Source organism: Galleria mellonella, unplaced genomic scaffold, assembly GCF_026898425.1.
Source record: "Galleria mellonella isolate WM207_F2 unplaced genomic scaffold, CSIRO_AGI_GalMel_v1 utg352, whole genome shotgun sequence".
Lineage (NCBI taxonomy): Eukaryota > Metazoa > Arthropoda > Insecta > Lepidoptera > Pyralidae > Galleria > Galleria mellonella.
This window is the reverse complement of record NW_026442084.1, coordinates 6,660,855-6,679,263: the sequence shown is the minus strand read 5'-3', so window position 1 is coordinate 6,679,263 and position 18,409 is coordinate 6,660,855. Positions and strand designations below refer to the sequence as shown.

Below are 18,409 nucleotides of genomic sequence, written 5' to 3'. Positions count from 1 at the left end.
TACCAGTCCCATTGCTAGCAATATATCCTGTCAGGTCGATCTCCACGTGATGCCTCCTGTAAACCATCGTGCTGAATCGCAGACGTATTAATCACGATGGCCTATATAACCTGCTTTTTCTTTCTCACCTATCATCCCTCACTGGTGCTCCGCCAGTGTATACCGTTAGCGCAGGCGGAGTTGTCATTCCATTATCATCCATTAAGAAAACCTGAAGATGGTGGCCTCTCCGATAGTTTACAGGCGAACACAGATGTGCAATGGTTTTTTTATGGTATGGTGGTTATAATCATCTATTAACCATCAGGTGAGCCGCATGCGCGTTTGCCCCTGTGTGTATATAAATAAAAAGCTCCGTTAGCCCATCGTGGCGAATTCACTAGGATTTGGTTCCCCCTGGAAACCATCGTGGTTAAGTTTAATGAATTAATCAACGTGATATAGGACAACTAACCTATTTATGTTAGTAATGGGGAAGTTAGTCCCCATTGCTATCAATATACCCATATTGATAGCAATGGCGACTAACTATCAGGTAGACCTCCACACGGTTCCCCCTGGAAATTATCGTGATTAATTTATCGTTGAATTCGTCACGATTGGCTAACTGACTTGCCTTTTCATCCTCACCTGGTACCCCTCCAGTATATACCGATAGCATAGGCGGGGTTACCATTCCATTTTACAAAACTTAATTATAATTCATTATAAAAGATTTCTCGAGAGGGACAATGCAAAATTGACCCATTTTTTTTGATGGGTGAAAATGGTATGGTAACCCCGCCTGCGCTAACGGGATATGTTGGCGGAGCACCAGTGAAGGGTGATAGATGAGAATGAAAATAGGCCAGTTAGCCCATCATGATGAATTCATCAGGAATTAACCATGATAGTTTCCAGGGGGAACCACGAGGAGGTCGACCTGGTTGGGTATATTGCTAGCAATAGGATTCTCAATCTCCATTACTAACAATCCCTTTCCCCCCAATTGACCCCATTGTATCTTTTTAGCAAAACAATATGATTCCATGATTCATGGTACTAGTTAAATATTTAGAGTTCAGTTCTAGATAAGATAATGTTAAGCTCATTGTAATCGTTTGTTAAAAATACCTATTGTGAGTAGTTGATAGTATTCAGTGGAATATCAGTTTCCTCTGATAGCCGTGCATCCCGTTTGGGGCAAAGAATAAACGGTACAGATGGCTCGAGTGCATCGAATAACGATTATTCTGCAGGAATCTTGGCTGAATAACCGAATATATAACTGTAAAAGTATATGACTGACGCGTAACGACAAAACTTGTACCTATTAACTCAATATCATTAGAGGGAAAGGGATTGTTAGTAATGGGATCTAGAAGTTCCATTGCTAGCAACATACCCTATCAGGTCGACCTCCACGCGGTTCCCCTTGGAAACCACCGTGGTTAATTCTCACGGAATTCTTCATGATGGCTAACTGACCTGGTTTCACCTTCACCTATCACCTCTCACTGGTGCCCCGCCAGCCTATACCGATAGCGCAGGCGGGGTTACCATTCCATTTTCATCCATTGAAATAAAAAAAATTCAATATCATTAAGGTGAATGAAATTTTAATAAATCAAATGTTTTTATGACCTTAACATTTAAAAGTCTTTCTGCACAATAAAATTTAGAAGTTGGACTTATTGCAATAATTCAAAAGCAAAGACATTTCATTTGTTCCATACTTTCTTTTTTTTATTTTTATAATACAAAATTTGATTACGTACTTATAACTTAATAGATCAATATTTTCATTTTACAAATTATCTATTTGCAACAAAATATATTATTTAAGTATTCAGTATTTGGTTCATCATCATCATCATATTAGCCTTTAACTGTCCACTGCTGAATATAAGGTTTTACCAATAGTTGCCACGTTTGGCAGACAGATTGACAACCGCAATTAGGCTTTAGAGATGTTTTAAGAGAGATGCTTTGCTTTCCCTTAGTCAGCTCTTACAACACCCACCGGAAGAGAAGAGGTGGCCTATTCTATGCTGAGACCGCACAGCCATTTGGCCTTTACCCCCCGTAAAGGGATTGCTAGTAATGGGGTCTAACAGACCCATAACCAGCAATACATCCTAATAGGTCGACTCCCACGCGGTCCCCTTTGGAAATCATCGTCGTTAATTCTATTGGTATTCATCACGATGTCCAAACTGACCTGCTTTCATCATCACCTATCATCCCTTATTGGTACCCCACCAGCGTATAACGATAGCGTAGGCGAGGCTACCATTCCATTTACTATTCCACATATAACCCATTAAAAAATAAATAAAAAACACGGCCATTTGGTATTTGATTAATTTATAGATATTCGGTATTCGGCTGAATAGGACAAAAGTAGCCGAATAGATCGAATAGGCAAAAACTAAACGAACGCACAAGAGCCTTCTACTACAATATTCTTTGACGTCAAACAAAGTTCGTAAAAGTAATAAATTACTATTTAAAATGTACTTCCCACAGTGACCAGTGCACATCCAAATATAAAATTAAATGAAATTAAACTTTAACAAGTTAATATATTTAAATAAGTATTTATTTAGGAGTTTGGTGTTTATACATAATGTTTATTAAGTGTTTATTATTGGTTACCGTTTTCACTGTTATAAGTGCTGGTAAGTTTTCAGTAAATTATTTATTTTAGAAAGAAAAAAAAACTCCACTTTATTCTGAAAATGAATCGTTTTAATAAATTTTATTGTTAAAAATTACGTTAACACACATTATTTTTTAATGTAATAACTATGCTTTTAATTTACATGTAATTCGGTTAAGAATTATCGAATTTAGTAAAATAGATTTTTAATATATATATATATATATATATATATATATATATATATATATTATATATATATATTAAAAATCCATTTTTAATTATCAAAGAAATGGCAAAACCTTAAAAACTATAAAGCATTAACTACTTAAATATGTTTTGTGAATCTGTTTAATTATTAAATTAAATTATATAGGATGTGTAAAGTAATACTATGACTTATTTAATTCAATTTAATTCAATCATTTATTGTTATTTCATATTGTAACAATATATGTCTTAAGTTATTAAAGGTAAAGAATCAACATGAACCCTGGAAGGGCACAGCAATCACATTAATACATATTTTATAAAATATATATATATATATATATATATATATATATATATAACTACATTTTTACATTTTTATTAGTATACTTATTATGTTACCATAAGTACCTACTTAAGGTAACAAGTTATAATATGTTCATAAAATATAATCCACTATATGCCTACAATATGAATAATAATATAAAGAGGAAAGATTTGTATTTTTGTGTGTATGTATGTTTGTAATGAATAAACTCAAAAACTACTTTGCTGATTTCAAAAATTCTTTCACCATCAGAAAGCTACATTCACCCTGAGTAACATATTTATTGCTAGAAAAGATTAGAGATCAAGGTGTAAAAAAATGCTATAAAATATCTTTCGTCGCTTGCGCTGCGGAAACTATTGGTGATAGAACAAAAGTATGTTCTACAATATTGAAGAAAATATCAATAACTATTAAAAAAATTTGCGATACTATATGTCCAATTATTATCGTTATGTTACAATAACCACTTTTTACATTTTAAAAGTTGATAGAAATACCGAATTTTAACCGTTACCGTAATGTTATTCATACTTCTATATATATATATATATATATATATATATATATATATATATATATATATATATATATATATATGTAAAATAAGATAGGATCAGATAAAAATGTAAAACGTTGTAAAAATGTCCACCCGTGTGAAGCCGGGACGGGCCGCTAGGCGCAAATAAACTGTAGTTAGTACGTAAAGTATAGTTAATAACAACAATGCAAAAACTAGTCAAATATTATCAAATGGTGAGAAATCTATCGTTGTGTGTGTTTGTGGTATAATTATCAAAATTATCAATAATGTGGTTTTTATTTACTAAAATAGAATAAGAATAGGCCAACCCTTCCTTTCCCGTGGGTGTCGTGAGAGACGACTAAGGGAAGGCGAAGGATGGGCAGCAGCGTCCCTCTTAAAACATTATCAAAAACTAAACTGCGGTTGCCAACCCGCCTGCCAGGCGTGGCAACTACTGGCAAAACTCCCGTTAGTGGAAAGGCTTATGTTCAGCAGTGGATAGTTAATAGGTGAAATAATAAAACAGCACTTTCAGAATTTAGCAGTGTGGTCCCGGCATAGAATAGGCCACCCCTTCCTTTCCTTTGAATATCGTAAGAGGCGACTAAGCGAACCTATGATTGAGGGATTGGCAGCAGCATCCTTCTTATAACATCATAAAAAGTGTAAATGCGGTTGCCAACCCGCCTGCCAAGCGTGGCAACTACTGGCGAAACCCCCCCTTATGGGGGAGGCTTCAGCAGTATACAATAATTGGCTAATACAACAACAGCATTTGCTTCGTGGCCAGTAGGGCCGATTCTAAGGCAGCATTTCTCTGAACTTACGTCTTTACCTAATATTTTATAAATATATTTATTATATATGCTCTGTTACTAACTATATAGCTATTAATATTATAATTTATTATTTATCGTATTATTTTTGCACTATATATGTTATATTTTACATACAAACCCTATTGATACTTTCTCCTTTCTGGTTCTCACGAGTGACTGAAATCCCTTTAAGGGATAAGTCCGCCTGTGCACATTTTTGTTATAACCTAATATCTATATTATAAGTGAATATACAAAAGCTTATAAATAAATAAATTTTGATTTGATAATATCAGGAAATTACTGTTTTATAAATAAATATTACATAAATTAAATATACAATAAATTTGACTTAAATCTATTTTTTTATGGGTGATAATGGTATCCCAGCTTTCGCTATCGGGATACGCTAACGGGGCACCAGTGAAGGATGACAGATGAAGATGAAAAGGCAGATCAGTTAGCCCGTCGTGACGAATTCCACTAGAATTAACCACGACGGTTTCCAGGTGCAACCGCGTGGAGGTCGACCTAATAGGATGTATAATGGGAGAATTAGACCCCATTACTAACAATCCCTTCCCCCTCCCCGACTAAAATTTATTAGAAAATTAGTTCATAGTATGAAATTGACATTTTAATTAAAGGGAAATGCCGCCTCAGAATCGACCCCAGTATCAAAATAGTATGTATTGGTAATATGGATACCGTTCCGATATCTATATATTGGGTACCTGTGGACATAAATGGCGGAATAAACGGTCATCACCCATTGCGATATCGTCCATATCGGTCGGATATCTATTTTTGAATATATTAAAAGTCTGTTACCCGATATTCGTTTTTGGAGAACAGACTTTTAACATATTCGTTATTGGACCAGTAAATTCATAGATATTGTAACTAAAATGTATAGATATTGCTATATATTACCCACCCCTTTTTTTATACCTGAGGTGGCAAACAAGCATACGACGCACCTGATGGTAAGTGGTTACCGTAGCCTATGAACACCTGCAATACTAGAGGTATTACGCGCGCGTTGCCGACCCTGAAGAAACCTCTTTACCCTCCTTTTGAAGAACCCCATGCTGTAGGCTCTTGGGAAAACCTCGGCAGAAATAAATACTTCAGCTTACTGAATCGAAAACCGAACCGAATAAATTGTGACGACGCCGCAATTCGTTTTCGATTTCCAAAAAACAAAAAATTAAACATTTTTCAATGTTTTATTTATTTATTTAAATAATCAAAGGGAAAGGGATTGTTAATAATGCACTCTAAAAGTCGTATCGCTGGCAACATACCGTATTAGGTCAACCTCTACGCGGTTTACCCTGGAAACCATTTTTTTTATACAATTTTGAATGACAAACAAGCTGACGACCCACCTGATGGAAAATGGTAACCGTCGCCAGATATAAAGGTAGACATGAGCAGTACCACGGACATAACAGAGTATACTATTTCGCCCATGATACCCCCCATGCGTTGCCATTCTTAAGGACTCAGATGTTATTTTCTGTACTCTGTAAATTCACGCCATATCCCACGCTTCAAACCGAAACACAGCCATGCAAACACAACTGCTTCACGGTAGAAACACGAATGGGACAGAGGTACTCAAGCAATCGACTTTTGTACAAAGTCTCCCTCTGGTAAATTCATGATAACCATGATGGTTAATTCTAGTGGAATTCATCACTATGGGCTAGCTGACCTGCTTTCATCTTCACCTTTATTCTCTCGCGGGTCACCAACCCGCCAGTATATACCGATAGCGCAGGCGGGGTTACCATTCCTTTTTTACCCATTAAAGTTCTTCACATGGTTCTCCCTGGATACCACCGCAATTGATTTAGTGTTGAATTCATCACGATGGACCAACTGATCTGCTTCGTCCTCACCTAAATTTAATCTCCAGATGGCTTCGATCCTTTAGGATTCGAACCTCCATCTCTCAGCTATACGTACCGACAGAGTTTCTAGTCAAGTATGCCGTGGAAATAAGATAGAACTTCTTGAAAGGTGATAACAGACAGGTCAGTTACCAGAGGGAGACTTTGTACAAAAGTCGATTGCTTGGGTACCTCTGTCCCATTCGTGTTTCAAGCGCGAAGCAGTTGTGTTTGCATGGCTGTGTTTCGGTTTGAAGGGTTGGATATGGCGTGAATTTACTGGGTACAGAAGAATAACACCTGAGTCCTCAGAAATGGCAACGCATGGGGGTATCATGGGCGAAACAGTATACTCTGTTATGTCCATGGTACTGCTCATGAGGCGACGACCACTTTCCATCAGGTGGATTGTTAGCTTGTTTGCCATTCTTAGTTTTATAAAAAAAAAGTTAGTCCATCGTGATAAATTCACCTGGATTAGAACACAATGGTTTCCAGGAGCACCGCGAAGAAGTCGACCTGCCAGGGTGTGATGCTGTCCAGTCAGCAATGCCCGCCACATTGCTAAAGAGGGATTGGGCGGGCGCAGGCGGGGTTACCATTCCATTATCATCCACTAAGAGCTAGCAATGGGGATATATTCTTCGTTATTAACAATGGGGGGGGGGGGGGCTATAATCCCATCCTATTGCCTGACACGAATGAGCGTAACATTATAAATATTTATGTAATTTTATCAAACGGATGTTACTCTCGGTTATTCGTACTCATCTTGAACTTCCGCTGTGTGCGGCGTAGGACGGGAATGTTTATAAAAAAAAACACCATCTAGAATAGAATAAAATAAAAAAATATATATTTTTTATACAACTTAGAATGGCAAACAAGCTGACAGCCCAGTTGATGGAAAGTGGTAACTGTCGCCAATAAACATAAGCAGTACCATAGACTTAACAGAGTATACTGTTTCGCCCATGATACCCCCGTGCGTTGTCATTCCTGAGGACTCAGGTGTTATTCCCCTGTACCCAGTAAATTCACAGCCATATCTCACCCTTCAAACCGAAACACAGCCATGCAAACACAACTGCTTCACGGTAGAAACACGAATAAGAACAAAAATAAATTAATTTTAAACTTTCGCATTGTTTACGCATACACGTATTTTTAAATACACAATCAGGGTTTTAAGCGATGAAAAAGCTTTTACAGGTAAATAGTACCTACAAACGTAAATAAATACAATCGAACTGATAACTCCCTTCTTTTTGAAGTCGGTTGGTAAAACCATCTATGGTTATAAAAAATCGTGATTACTGTACTAAGATTTTTTATTTTAAAAATTCTTTTTGTTAAATTGGATAGTGTTTTGTTTTCCGATAGACTCATGCGCGTGCGCCAATAAACGGCGGTTGCATATTAAGTGATCCATGGATTCTAAATTTTTATGAGTGATATTTTTTGAATGGTAAATTCGCCTGTGTACATTAAAGAACTATACAGTAAAAATAATTATTTACAATGAAATATATGTCTGTATATATAACATGCACACCGGAAACTTTATGAACATATTTCCGGATGAAGTCGAAACAATGGTTGGAAACAACAAACATAGTAAATCCATAAAAATCCCGTTGTGAATGTATATTATATATATATATATAGACAATGTTAAAAAAAGTACATAAGTTTTAAAAATACATAATAATGAAATAAACAGTTCTCAATCTGAACACACGATTTAAAAATACGAAGACTGTACAAAAGTCGATTGCTTGAGTACCTCTGTCCCATTTTTACTATGAAGCAGTTGTGTTTGCATGGCTGTGTTTCAGTTTGAAGGGTGGGATATGGCGTGAATTTACAGGGTACAGAGGAATAACACCTGAGTTCTCAGGAATGGCAACGCATGGGGGGTATCATGGGCGAAACAGTATACTCTGTTATGTGCATGGTACTGCTCATGTCTATAGGCGACGGTTACCACTTTCCATCAGGTGGGCCGTCAGCTTGTTAGCCATTCTAAGTTGTATAAAAAAAATACAACAAAAAATCTACTTTATTTGTAATAAAACTAGTTATTCGTATTTCGATTTAGAAAGTAAGGTACCAAAGCAATTTTTGATAAAACTTCTTGTTGGAATCAATTTGTAAGTATATCCTTTTAGATATTTATTTATTTATTTATTTATTTATTGGAAAACCAACAGCTTCTAATTTATAGCTTAAAACAATAACATCTTATCCATATAAAAAGCCAATAACAGGTTTTCACTGACTTAGCGATATAAATTTGTCGTGGCTAGAGTAATTATAAAATTTAAAATGAAATAAAAATAAAAAAATACACTATAGTATATCATAACAATAGTTGCTAGAGTGTGTGATATAAAAAGGATTGTCCAAATCAATTTACAACTGACGGAGTTATGAGGTAATAAACATAAAAAAGTACAACCTAATTGAGTACTTCTTTCTTCTTTTTGAAGTCTATTGAGTAGATGATTCATAAAATCGATTCAAGAATAGAATTCCTGCCTCTTACTGGCAAGGATCTTATCATAGTAACTTTGCTATGATGAGTCTTGCCCATTGTCTGTCGATATATACTAATAGATACCTAACGCACGCTGTAAAAATGTTTTGATTGATATTATCTCTTTATTGCTCATTCGCGGACATCCGGAATTCGAGGATAACGTATCGGTTGTGGATGTTTTTCAATAAATATGGATTGAAAGATTCACAAATGTGAAAAATGAGGGATTGTGTGTGACGATTAGGGGCGTCATTGCCTTATTAAGTCAAACTTTATGTGGATATCAAATCGTCATGATAGCCCGACTGACTTGACTTCATCCTCTACGATCTTTAAATAGGTTACCATTCCATTTACTGGTTACCATTTCATTTACATTATGATGATATTAAAAATTTTCCTTGGGGATTGGATTGGGGAAAAGGGAATTGGAGAATCGTCACTTAAGAACCTTTGTTCCCCATCGGTTGTCGGTTCTTCAAGCTATGTGATCAGCCCATTGCTACTTCAGCATACTTATCCTTTGAGCTATGTAGGTGTAAATGGTAAAGTAGGATAAATGCTATAGAGATAAGAGCTCTGAGAAGTATGTGTAGTATAATATTAAAAGATAGAGTAAGAAACAATGTGATTAGAGAGAAGTATGGACTAAAAGTCAGTGTAGTGACAAAAATTGAAAAGGGCATCCAACGCAACATTGTGTTGGTTTGGCCATTTGGAGAGGATGGATGAAAGAAGTATTACGAAAGAGATTTATCGAGTACGAATAAATGGAGATGTCGGTAGGGGCTGCGCTAGACGGACGTATATTGACCAAATAGACGACGTACTGGGGGGGACAGGAATTGTTAGTAATGAGATCCAGCAGACTTATTACTAGCAATATACCCTGGCAGGTCGACCTCCACGCAGTTTATCCTGGAAACCATCGTGATTATTTTTTATGAATTCATCACGATAGGCTAACTGACGTGTTTCATCTTCACCTATCATTCCTCACTGGTGCCTCATAGCGCGGGCGGGACTACCATTCCATTTTCACCCAATAAAAAAAAATAGGGGACGTACTGAAGAAGGGCCAAATTTAAAGTACCCGTAACCGGCGAGCGTGTATGAAAAGATTGATGAATGTGGAAGAAGCGAAAGAGATCTGTTTGAATCGAAGCATTTGGCATTCCATTGTTTCTGCCTACCCTAATGGGAGACAAGTGTGACAGATACGTATGTATGTAAATTGGTATATATTTTTGGTGTATCATATATAAATAAATATTGTCCGCAGACTTTGACAGCTACGACTCAGCGGGCCCGTGTCCTTTCTATCGGCTCGAACACGGTAAAGTACGCATGAGGCAAAGGTACAGACTGTACAGATTCATGTGTTACCCTCGGTACATACTGGTTGGCAACAGGTACGCCACCTGCAGGAACGGTGAATGGGACGTGCCCTGGCCTGTTTGCGTTAGTAAGTACAAATCAATATAAAATAACAAATTTAACGAATTTAAAAAAAAATTATTACTTTCAATTTAAGATTGTGTTGCACAAAAAATCTAATTCATTCAAAATGGCAAAACTAGTTATTTTGATATAAAAAGTAAATTACTGAACAGATTTTGATAACATTTCTGTGAGATCAATCTGAAAGTATATCCTTTCAGATAAAAAAAATATTAGAATTTCCCAAATCAGTTTATAAATGAGAGAGTTATGCGGTGACAAACATAAAAAATTGCTGTGTAGTCCCAGCATTGAATGGGTCACCCTTCCCTTTCCCGTGGGTGTCGACAAAAGGAATTTAATGGTAGTTACCAAGCTTGGCGGGCGGATTGCCAACCGCAGTTAGGCTTTAGAGATGTTTTAAGAGGGACGCTGCTGCTCATCCCCCGCTTTCTTTAAGACGGCTTCTGCGACACCCTCGGGAATGGAAGGGGTTGGTCTATTCTATACTGGGACTACACAGTCATGCCGGGATCACACGGCCATAAAAAATAAGTACAATACCAAAATTTACAAAAGTTTACCTAATTATCGCCATGGCTCAAAATTTTTTTTTATCAATTTTCAACAAATATTGCTTTGGTGAAAACTGCTTCATCAGCCCAGCATTCAGATTCACCAGATTTTGACTTAATTCTGCATAAACTTTATAATACTTCAGAACCCGGCTGCCCTCTCCCGAACGTGGACCACTCTCTACAGTTGTCAAGACATAGCGACGCTTGGCTGACCTTTTTCTGTTTGCCTGGATATGATCTAGTCGGACCTTCGGCTATGTACTGCGATGGGAAAATGTGGAATGGGACCGCTCCTAAATGTGTTGGTAACTACAATTATACAATTTTTTAAGTAATAGTGTTCCGGCATAATGCGGTCAACCGTTAGGAGGAAATCGTTCTCTTTTTTCGGTTGATCGTATTGATGGGCTATCCTGTCTCTGTGTAAGATAGTGTGGTCACATACCGTGCTATAAAAATAATAAAAATAAATTACCAACTTAACATTATAAGGTATAAGTCTGCTTGGACACTTTTGTCCCAATCGTATTTCTGCCGTAAAGTATTTGTGATTGCATGGCTTTTCAAATACATTGAAAGGACTTATTGGATTCAGGTGGTTTGGGACTGTTCCTTATAGCAGCCTACGGGGAAGGGATAAATTAACCCGTATTAGTGAAATAAATAATTTCTAGATTTCTTACATGTAAGATTAATGAAAAATTCTGTCTCAGACACAAATGCTTCGAACAAACTGAGTTGTGATTTTGAAAAAGAAGATCTTTGCGGATGGAAGAATGATGAACTGCACGATTTCGATTGGAAAAGGTTGAATTTGGAAACACCGAGCGCATTCTTACTGACTGGTCCATCATACGATCATACTCTTGGAAAAGGAGCATCAGGTAACATCTTACTAAAATAATATAATATGAGAGATTTTAAAAAGACCAATAAATGCCAAAACAATATTTTTTGGAAAAGGGTCTCTAAAAATAATATAAATTATACTAGGTGCCAATAATTAAAAAGAAAATTAATATTCATAAAAAAGTTAAAAAAGAAAAACCTGTATGTGTATAAATGGCATTATATAACAATAGGTATGGACATACATACCTTGTAGTGTAGATAGAGAAAATAAGTTTTGATACTCTATTAATGAATACTAAAACTAATTTAAAGAATTAAAATGTATATTTGTATATTTTACAATAATTAATAATACATGTATATTAATAAAATTTTGCTACACCAAAACAAATATACTTTAAATAAGAACATTGTAACAACTCTATTATATAGATAAATGCATTATAATAAATAAATAAACAATTATTTAACAATAACTGTGTAATTTTATATTTTAGGTTACTACATGTACATTGAGAGTACGTCAAGAATGGAAAACGATACGGCTCGCCTTATATCACCTGTTTACAGGAAGGAGCTGACTAAGGATGGCTGCTTTTCATTCTTTTATCACATGTTTGGGAAGTAAGTAATTAATTTTTTTTTGTTTCATACAACTTAGAATGGCAAACAAGCTAACGGCGCACCTGATGAAAAATGGTAATCGTCGCCTATAGACATGAGCAGTACCATGGACATAACAGAGTATACTGTTTCGCCCATGATACCCCCTCCTATTTATTCCTCTGTACCCAGTAAATTCACGCCATATCCCACCCTTCAAACCGAAACACAGCCATGCAAACACAACTGCTTCACGGTAAAAACACGAATGGGACAGAGGTACCCAAGCAATCGACTTTTGTACAAAGTCTCCCTCTGGTAAGTAATTAATGGCATAATATGGTTTCAACTATGCTCATAGGAGAGAGAGAGAGTCCAGAGTAACATTTTGTATGAAACGTTAGCTAACTATTGTCACCTCCAAACTGATTTTGTAATAGATAAAACAATTTTTACATCAATATATAATATATTTATTTAAATAAACACTTCATTGACTAATAAAATGTGGTACAAAAGACATTGCAGTGAAGTTAAATTATTATCATAGTTTATCTAAATAATCACGTTAAATCCCATCTTTTGTTAACCATATTTGAGGTATAACAATCTTTACACTGCGTTAAATAGAATATTTCGTATATCTTCTACTTAATACAGTAATAACTCTGGGTACAATGTAATTATTTAATCATGGTTCACTTTTGCAAACTTCAGTAACCCTTGCTTAGTTTATAATCGCATCAATGTTCAGAAGCTTAATTTTACTATTATAATAAAATTATAACTGAACGATGTCTGCACATTTTTTTATGTAACTGAGGATGGCAAACAAGCTGACGGCCCACCTGATGGAATGTAGTAACCGTCACCTATAGACATGAGCGGTACCATGGACATAACAGAGTATACTGTTTCAATCATGGTAGATATTAAAGAAAATTTGATATGAAGTGTTTTAATAAAAAAAATAGAAGCCAAAACAATGATATTTAGAAATCTTGTCTGTGTCTCTGTATGTTTGTTTAGATAAATTAAATATTGGTCTTATTTAATCTATATTAGCTGAAACGCAAATCAGAATTTTTCGAGGGGAAAGTGATTGTTAGTAATGGAGACTGAGAATCTTATTGAGAAGCAATATACTCAACCAGGTCGACCTCCTCGCAGTTCTCCCTGAAAACTATCATGGTTATTTCCTGATGAATTCGTCATGATGGGCTAACTGGCCTGTTGTCATTCTCATCTATCACCCTTCACTAGTGCTCCGCCAGCGTATCCCGTTAGCTATTGATACCCATTAATTCTTCTATTTCCGTGACTAGGGACAATGGATAATACTTTATTTGAGAAATCAGTTCACGGTACTATAAGGTTGATGTACCTCTAGAAGGTAAAAACACTTGTAATAAAAAAAAACTACTGCACCAAATTGGATGCGGTTTTCACAGTTGTGTTCCTTAAGATCTAACCTATACCTAACAACCTAGATCTAACTAGAAGTAGACAATTTAATTGGTTCACCTACATCTGAGTTCTACGTGTGCGAATCAGTGGCCATAAAGCTGTATTACAATAATTTGCATGTAAAAGACAGGTAATTTCACAAAAAGCAAAACTTAAAAGAATGAAACAGTTTCTCATACTTTCCTTTTAATATTTTAATAGTATAGTCTAAGTTAATGATGTCTAGACAGTGTCTCTTTATAAACACTTAGTCAAAAATAACCCAAGTCTGACATTGAATTTGTGTTGTAGAAATTCATAGATATTTGTCAATGGAGTCGATTCTAAGTATCATTCTTTATCTATAGCTCTAAAATAAAAAAAGATCAATATCAGATTACAGCGAAATGATTATTCTAAGAACCAGCATAAAACTTTTTTTGCATCGAGGCCACTTTAATACGTAAATACGTTTTTCAGACATACAGGAGGTCTAAGGGTGTACCAAAAACCAGACAACTATGCTCTAGAATCACTTTTACGACTACCAGAGTCGGCCAAGAAGACGTACATACTATTTGAACAGTGGGGTAATCAGGGAGACATGTGGTATGGATCTATATCTCCTTTGAAAGACCTGGCTGATGATTTTCAGGTAAGTTCCTCCTCAATGTGAGAAGAGCAATTCATCAATTTTATTTATCGAGATTCTCTGATCACCTGGCCAAGCCAATCTGGAGCTCTGTCCAGATTGACATGGCGGGATAAGATCATTATCAATTTCTCAGTAATAATATCTTTTCTGTTCAGCTTTTAACTGTCCACTGCTGAATATAAGCCTCCCCCTTGGGGGGTTTTGCCAGTAGTTGCCTCGCTTAGCAGGCGGATTGGCAACCGCAGTTAGGCTTTAGAGATGTTTTTAGAGGGACGCTGCTGCTTATCCTTCGCCCTCCATTAGTCGCCTCATACGACACGGAAAAGGAATGGGTGACCTAGTCTATGCCGAGACCACATGGCCTAATATGCAATAACGTCTAGCAGCCAGATAATTCTTTTAAGTAGTTAAAAATGGAATGATAGACCGTCTATGATATCGGTATGCTATGGGGCACCAGTGAGAGATGATAAATAAGCATGCAAGCAGGTCATTTAGCCCATAATGATGAATTAAAAAAAAAATTACCACGATTATTTATGCACGTGGATGTGGACCTGACAGGGTATATTTCATTCAAGAGGGCTATTAAGCTCCATTGTCAACAATTCCTTTTATTTTTATCTGATTACCATAAATATAGTCTATTAGTCGACCTCTATGAGGTCTCTCTAGAAACCATCGCGGTTAAATCCCGGTGAATTCGTTATAATGGGTCAACAGTTTTGTCTTTATCTGACCAGAGTCGTAGTGCAGAAAGGATTCCCATTTCATTTAAATCCATGTTCTTTTCTTGATCTAACGCTCGCTATGTCAGTCACGTTGATTCTTCCGCGGATATCCTCATTTTGGATTCTATCACGCAAAGAAACTTTGAAAATAGCCCTTCCCATAGCTCACTAAGTAACTTAAAGCTTTAACATTTATACTTTTTTCTTTTACTATTAGAAGAAAATTGAAAATGTTCTTGTTTTCTAGATAGTTATTGAAGGGATTCGAGGCAAAAGTTACACGAGCGATATTGCGATCGACGACGTGGCTATCATGCAGGGTGAGAATTGCACTAAAGCTGTTGTACCAACGCCACCCACGTTTTTATGTAAGTAAATTTCTGAGAATTTTTTAATAAAGTCACATCAGGATATTTTTATCACTTATGTTAGTAATTTTTGAAATTTATCTTTGATAATACGTATTTACTTTTTTTTTCAGCTGAGTCCTGTGACGGTCGTTGCAACATCTTCGGGAACACTGAGCCGGAACGAGGCTGTGGCTGCACGGTAGCATGCGTTTCCAGTGGTAGATGCTGTGCTGATTTCTTTGAAATATGCATCTTTACCGCCAGTAAGTATAAAAATGTTTTTATTGAAATATCTCTACCAACGTTGGAAGATTCAGATAGACTTTTCATTATAGATTTGTACGTATATTATTTAAAAACGAAGTTGAAAATCCAGATTTCAGTTATAGCTAAAATACGAGTTGTGAAAGCAATTGAGTCTAGAGAAGTGTCTAAACATATTTATATCTCTTACTTTCCACTTTTGTAATTCGTTGATTGTAAGTTGGCGATAAGAGTAATGCATAGTTAAGAATATTTGCTATTAAGATCTAATATTTTTAAATTCCATTCCTATTAATATTTATTTTTATTTATTTATTCTTTATTAACTATATTACAAAGAATTTGTAGTACAAAAGGTATATACATAAAAAGACTTTCATTCTGTTTTAAAATTATCCTATATTTTATTTATTTTTAAGTATATAAATTGGTCAAAAATATTTAATTCTTCAGACACTGATTCAACGCCTATGGACGAAGACAAAGCGAGTTCTGTGGATTTACCACAGACACAAAAACTTGTCTCGACTACGACGTCAGAAGCGCCAACGATTGCATCAACAAAAACTACCAAAGACTTCAAACCAACTGTCACCGTAACCACCACGGTACGCACGAAAACAATAAACGAAAGCGTAACTCCATCTACTGTTAAAACAACGACAAAAGTTGTAATACCGTCTAGATCACCAATATCTAAATCGACAACTACAAAAACAACTACAGTGAAAACTACCACACCTACTAAAAGAGTCACATCGATAGTAAAACCAACTACAACAACAAAAAAAGTGTTAACAACTACAGTAAAACCTACAACGACAAATAGAAAACGACCCACCAATATTGAGACTACTACTAGAAAACAGATTAATGCTACACCCACCATGAAAGTTGAAAATAAACGAAAAAGTAAGTATCTAGTACTTAAGTAAGACTAAACCAAGCATTGAGAGCTCAGGCAAGTAATACTTCACCTTGAAATAAAAAATTTTGAAGTGCTTTTTGCTTCAGAGGTGGTGCCTTCACACGAATAGCCGGATCATTCTGTAGTTACCAATTACGTGATCATTTTTAGGTCTTTTGACATTAAATAGATTTAGATCAACAGGGTAGTAAGGACAGGTGAGCTAAAACGAAAACAGTTGATTCAGATGAATTTCATTTAATTCCATAACTCATCATTCGAACGACTGTCGGTTTTAAACTTTGTGATTTTTAGATGGAAAAAATATGGCATAGTTTCCCGAATGCAGCTCAGCTGAGTTGGATTCATTGTTATTGCAACAATAATGTTATGTTTTTAGACGAAGGGAGTGGATTAAGGACTTGGACGATAGTTATAGCGGTGCTCCTGTGCTGTTTCGGAGCTGGATGGATAATGTACGCATCAAGGGGAGCACGCGGTTTGGCTGCTCTTGCAAGGCTGCGCGGGCGCACACGACACGATCCCGAAGTGCGATATTTACACTCCAATGCTGATGACGAATAAATTATTTTAATTTAGTACATTTTTAACACCTTTCCGTATTTCATTCCCAATGCAACATCCTAATCATCAATGTTTTTTTATGTAATTTGCAATACATTTTGCAAATTATAAACAAGCTAACCCAGTGTAGGACGACCCCCAAATAGATGGAGCGCGACCTTAATAATATTGCAGGGTGTCAGTGCATGCAGGTGGCTCAGTTAGACCGTTCCTTATGGCAGGCTGTAGGGAAGGCCTATGTCCAGCAGTGGACAGATAATGATTAAAATGATGATAATGATAAAACAAACTGACGACCCATCTGATGGAAAGTGGAAACCATCATGAATGTGCTGAACAGCACCATGAGTAACACAGAATGCACTGTGACTTACATAGTAGGTATCTATCCTTCATACATTACCATTCTTGGGAAGTAAGATTTTTCTTTGTGAATAAAAATGGAATGATAACTCCGCCTGCGCTATCGGTATACACTGGCGGGGCACCAATGAGAGATGACAGGTGAGGGTGAAAGCAGATCGTAGTCGACCCATCGCGACGAATTTAACAATGAACCAATCACAATGGTTTCCAGGAAGGAACAGCGTGGAAGTCAACCTGACAGTGTATGTTGGTAGTAATGGGATCCTGCATTACAAGCTATCCCTTCTTCTCGGTTGCTATTGTTCTAATAAGTGAATATTGGGGCTGAAGTCAGGTGAGAATTAACGTCACCAATTTATAGTATTATTCGTAGTGGGTTGTACAACAAAGAAATTCAGCAATTGTTATATATAACTTCACGACATCGTCTGATTGGCGACCTTTATGATCTACTATTTTAACGTATTCATCACGATGTGCTAACTGACCTGTCTTATCATCCCTCACTGGTGGTAGTTACCATTCCATTATCATCCATTAAAAAAAAATAACAACATCAAACGAACAACTCCGCCTGAAGACAGTGTACTATGCAAGAAGGACAATCATTTCATTTTCACTAACAAAAAACCAACAGTGTATCAGAGGGAGACTTTGTACAAAAGTTGA

At 36.1% G+C, this 18,409-nt stretch overlaps 1 protein-coding gene across 1 annotated transcript; it reads left to right on the top strand.

The window, feature by feature from the left end:
• The first annotated feature begins 2,475 nt into the window (after nucleotides 1-2,475).
• On the top strand, nucleotides 2,476-17,404 carry LOC113515914 (uncharacterized). Its single transcript, XM_052897110.1, has 10 exons — nucleotides 2,476-2,660; nucleotides 10,246-10,428; nucleotides 11,125-11,286; nucleotides 11,695-11,865; nucleotides 12,331-12,457; nucleotides 14,363-14,537; nucleotides 15,516-15,636; nucleotides 15,750-15,881; nucleotides 16,336-16,794; nucleotides 17,190-17,404. The coding sequence occupies exons 1-10, from the start codon at nucleotides 2,609-2,611 to the stop codon at nucleotides 17,372-17,374; spliced, it is 1,767 nt and encodes a 588-aa protein (XP_052753070.1). The 5' UTR covers nucleotides 2,476-2,608; the 3' UTR covers nucleotides 17,375-17,404.
• Nucleotides 17,405-18,409: the final 1,005 nt, after the last annotated feature.

Bases quoted from the DNA above. Each gene is read 5' to 3' on its own strand.
- LOC113515914 (XM_052897110.1), top strand. From the start codon at position 2,609: ATGTTTATTAAGTGTTTATTATTGGTTACCGTTTTCACTGTTATAAGT. The intron at 10,429-11,124 runs GTAAGTACAAAT...ATAATACTTCAG, and splicing joins GCCCTGGCCTGTTTGCGTTA to AACCCGGCTGCCCTCTCCCG. The intron at 14,538-15,515 runs GTAAGTTCCTCC...CTTGTTTTCTAG, and splicing joins ACCTGGCTGATGATTTTCAG to ATAGTTATTGAAGGGATTCG.